The following is a 4,438-nucleotide window of genomic DNA, read 5'->3' as shown; positions in this document are numbered from 1 at the left end:
CATTTGTCCCATTAGATCTTCGTATTTCACCCACGTCCTCTTTTTTTCAGTATTACCTTTCCCTTCTATTCTATTTTTTATGAAAAAGATAGAAAGAAGTAAGTGACACGTCAGTAATTAAATTATGTCAAATTTTTTTATTTAAAAGTTTTGTTCACTTTGATAATATACAATAGAATATTAATCTTATATTCCTCTTTTGAAATCATTCATATATCCAAAGCTGTATATTTATATCTTACATGGCATTTTGTATCAAAATGAAAAATTATCAATTACAGGCACTTCTTTATAAAAAAGAAATATTTACATAAAAATATAAAGGACGAATACATATGTAACAATATAACAATATGTAAACTTATACTGTAGATTCTAGAACACAGAGATCTTATAAATTAACTTGTTCGCTAATCATACAAAGAGTACGTGTCTAAGTTCAGGCTGCCAAATCGGCGTATTCGCAATTGTGCGAACGTCGCGTCTAAGTTTATATAGAAAAAAAACTATCTTGTTATATAAAAATATTTTTAGAAATAGGAACTTCGAAAATAGAATGATTCGTAACATTCCTCATAACGTAGTCAGTCCATCGATCGAAGCAACCGATTGTGTGCACCACGCTTGGTATAGAACTTCAATAACTGTATTGTATGCTAAAAGAAGGCATTTATGCGTATACGAAAGGCAGCTATTTCTATACATCTTGCAATTATTTCTCAAAAATCCATATATTACAACAGACCTGTCCAAACTTAATTCACGAACTAAATAATTACAATATCTGTTAACATTGTATGAAAAATTCCAACATACATTGTTTATCGCTTGTGCACTGGCCGAACATCGAATTTTTAAAACTATAATATATTTTTTTAAAAATCTATTCTTAACGCTTGTTATGTAGTTGCAGCACCTTGTTGTTCCAGATGCTTTAAAGCTTTTTTGCTGTTCTCTACGAATTCCTGAAGACAAGATTTTTGTCTATATAAATGACTTCATAACGATTAAGAAATAATAAAGCTGATGTATTTATTATAACAATACAAACCATCAAACCACGGCTCATAAAATAAGGTCGGTTGATGCCGTCATTCTTCTCGCAATCCTCGCAGAAGCATATAAATATTGTGTCAATAATCATCTGCAAAAAGTTAACATTTCTATGAAGATTATATTATTTATTTAACATTGACATTTTTTTGCTTTTTATATCATTTACCTCATAAATTGATATGAAACAATGTGAAACCAGGAATGCGAATATCCCCGCGAGAGTGATTGGTATCCAAGGATGATTAAGCCCCTCCTTTTTCTACAAAGGGATAAAAAAATTAAAGTTAGTAAAGCCCTTAAAATATAAAAATAAGTATAATAATTAATTTTACCTGTACCTGCATCAAGTATATCCCCGAAACGATCGTAAGAGTGACAACGAGGATTTTACCCAAAAAAAGGACGAAGTCGCCGACGCTGTTAATCGCCGCTACTCGTAAAATGTTGCTTGACAAGGCTTGGAACGCCTTTCTTCCAGCGGTGCAAAAGTTGCATCCGTATATGGCTGAAAAAAACATCGTTTTTTAATACATTAGTCAATAAAAAAATATTTTTAATTTTTGTTTTTAATTGTTATATATTCAAAATAGAAAAATATCAGGCATCATGAAAAATTCAAATCAATATTTATATTATCATAAAAATGTTGCAATTACCTGTTTCGATGTAAGCATTTCTGGAGAGAAATTTTAAAACGCACTCGAAACACCAAAGACAACATTGGCAACACCATAGAATTCCTTTCACGCATGAGTTATCATATCGTTTCAAATACTTTTGGACAAAAGCTATCATGGCTCTGATAATTCTAACAATACCTATTATTAAAGCACCAAAAGCCACCGTACCCAAGTGATATCTTATAAGATATCCGAAGCCTTTTGCCACTGGTAAAGAGAGACGCCTTTTATCCCTGTTAAAATGAATTCTTCTATAAAATTCGTGCAATACTATGAAAAAGCATAACATATTTTGAAACATCATATAAGTACATAAGGTGCTTGACATTAGATGGAACATCGCTTATTAATAGATAAAGCGAACTAAATTGACAATTAATCGAAAAATCCTGTATCATTTTACAATTTTCGCAATAATTAATAAGACTTTCCTAATAGCATACTTTATTCGAGGGACGTTCTGACGAATGTTCTTAGGATATAGGGATATCCTTTAAATGTTCTTTGGAATGTCCCTTGGAGATTTGTCCTATTAGGATTAATTTTTTAAAATATTCGAATAAGCACGTATTGTCAGTCAGCTTTACCTGCTTAGAAGCGGTGTTCCTTCTAACGTCAAACATCCTGTAAACAGAAGATCATTAGCAAGAAATCTAATAATTCTTCGTGAAAATTTTCTAGATATGTATGTTGACAAATAGTATTTTCGAGTATGTAAAAAAACATTCATTTTATTTTTCTTTACGTAGCTATAATTTGATCAACTGATTACATACAGATTAAACTTTTCATACTAATTAATTTTTCACTGCGCTATTTTTTCTATTTAACTTTATATATCTAATAAAGATCTCACCTTGTAAAGAACCATCGGGCAACAGCGCAAGCAACAACCATATGCTGGCAACCCAAATAGAATTCACACGCCACGAAGAATAAAAATAGATTGTACCATCTTGTTGCCTAAATTAATTCCATTTATTATAAAGATAAATATAAAATATAATTTAATAAATTAATTAAATAACAATTAATACGTATATAATACAGAATAAAAAATAATATTAACATTTTGATTTATGATTATATTGATTTATTTACAATTTTGTAGTTTAAATCAAAATTTTCTCTTTTTATCTTAATTATTTTTTATAAATATGTCAACTTCTTATGAAAATAATTTTTTATCTAACTTCAAATCTCCGTCAAACTCTTGTATCATTTTCAAATACAATATAAAAAAATTTATAACTTTTTAATTTTTTATTTTATCATATATATAATTTAATATATCCTTAAAGCAAAATGTATAAAATTCACAAAAACATTAGATAACAAATCCCACTTGATAATTGAAAATATGAATATGTATTTATTCTATGAAATATAATATTTATCACAGTTGATAAAAACTATGTTCACTTACAATAAGCAATGCATCTTTCTTGAAATGAATGTGATTTTTCTTGTTCAAGTAAATATCACCGGCACTCTCTATCCATAGCATACAGTAGACCCATGCTATTACTGTAGACCCGATCAGTAGATAGGTCTAAAAATAAAAAATTTCCACATTCGCGAGATCATTCAATATGAAATGAACCGGACTTGTATAACTGGAATGAGATATGCTCACGTAAATCGGCTGAAATAGCAGCGCCGGCATTGAATACACAGCTTTACCCGCCTCTCGGAAAAGCTGCATGACCAGTTCAATTCTTTTTCTCATCACTAGAATCACTAGAAGAACAATCACCTGCGGAATGTATTATATGTTAATATGTATATATCCGCAAAATTTGTGTGAACATAGCGTTGGATATAATGATTTTTCTTACAGAAATAACAGACATAATAATAGCGTAGATAAAGTAGGGTTCCACGCTGGAATCCTCCGGATAGACTTCGCCTCTTTCCACGCTCTTTTTTTCACGGTACCACGCTAACCTTTGCATAAAAGATTAAACTTATTTTATTAAATTTAAATAATAAATACACGGCAAGAACGGTTTCACTGAATTATTTAAAAATGTAGCTAGATATCAATCTAAAAATAATTTTGTTGAAACATGAAAACAATCGTACAGAATCGCTCATGCTTGAAAATTTTACATAGTTGTTTCGAACAAAATTATTTTTAAATTTATATCTACACCTAAAATTTTAAATACTTCAGCAAAATTGTTCTTTCTACATAGATATTTTATTCTCATGTAGGAATTTTTAGATTGAACAATTTAAGATGTGACTTTTGCTACATCGTTTTAATTATTAAAAATTGAGAGAATTCTCTTTACCAGAGATATGTTGTGCCACCGATGCAAGCCAAAACTGCGCCGATCAATACGACATAAATGACATATTGTACCATATACCGGAAGGCTACCAGGATACCGAGAGAAAGTCCTGAAAAATCGTCAGTCGCAATCAATCACGTAAAGCTTCTGTTTTGTTCTGTTTCGCGAACTGAGAGAGAGAGAGAGAGAGAGAGAGAGAGAGAGAGAGAGAGAGAGAGAGAGAGAGAGACAAATGATATAAGAATTTAAAACTGAAATTTAATATGCAAGAATCAATTGATGAAATAAAAAGATTATTCTGTTAACGTAAAAAAAATATTATTTTTTCAAATTCCAATTACATTCTGCAAATTGCATATCATCGAATTTAATAAATGCTTGAGATTTTATATGTATAAATAAATA

General features: G+C 29.8%; 1 protein-coding gene across 6 annotated transcripts in view; it reads right to left on the bottom strand.

The window, feature by feature from the left end:
* Positions 1-275: 275 nt before the first annotated feature.
* Positions 276-4,438, bottom strand: part of LOC105153879 (choline transporter-like protein 1) — a 30,169-nt gene continuing 26,006 nt past the window's right edge. For 4 of the 6 annotated variants that reach the window (XM_011069039.2, XM_011069285.2, XM_011069198.2 and 1 more), the window contains 10 exons: positions 4,034-4,142; positions 3,575-3,683; positions 3,373-3,492; positions 3,163-3,288; positions 2,593-2,699; positions 1,713-1,969; positions 1,389-1,561; positions 1,223-1,315; positions 1,052-1,144; positions 276-965 (listed from right to left, as the gene is read on the bottom strand). In XM_011069039.2, the coding sequence (XP_011067341.2) occupies positions 900-965; positions 1,052-1,144; positions 1,223-1,315; positions 1,389-1,561; positions 1,713-1,969; positions 2,593-2,699; positions 3,163-3,288; positions 3,373-3,492; positions 3,575-3,683; positions 4,034-4,142 (1,253 nt within the window). In that variant the 3' untranslated portion in view covers positions 276-899. Of the gene's footprint in view, positions 966-1,051; positions 1,145-1,222; positions 1,316-1,388; positions 1,562-1,712; positions 1,970-2,323; positions 2,361-2,592; positions 2,700-3,162; positions 3,289-3,372; positions 3,493-3,574; positions 3,684-4,033; positions 4,143-4,438 lie in introns of those variants that run through there. The other 2 variants (XM_011069113.2, XM_087416811.1) reach the window with 2 other exon arrangements.

This window comes from Acromyrmex echinatior, chromosome 2, assembly GCF_024713525.1.
Source record: "Acromyrmex echinatior isolate Ae372 chromosome 2, ASM2471352v2, whole genome shotgun sequence".
Classification (NCBI taxonomy): domain Eukaryota; kingdom Metazoa; phylum Arthropoda; class Insecta; order Hymenoptera; family Formicidae; genus Acromyrmex; species Acromyrmex echinatior.
Note: the sequence above shows the minus strand (reverse complement) of the source record. Positions and strands in the feature narration are given on the sequence as shown.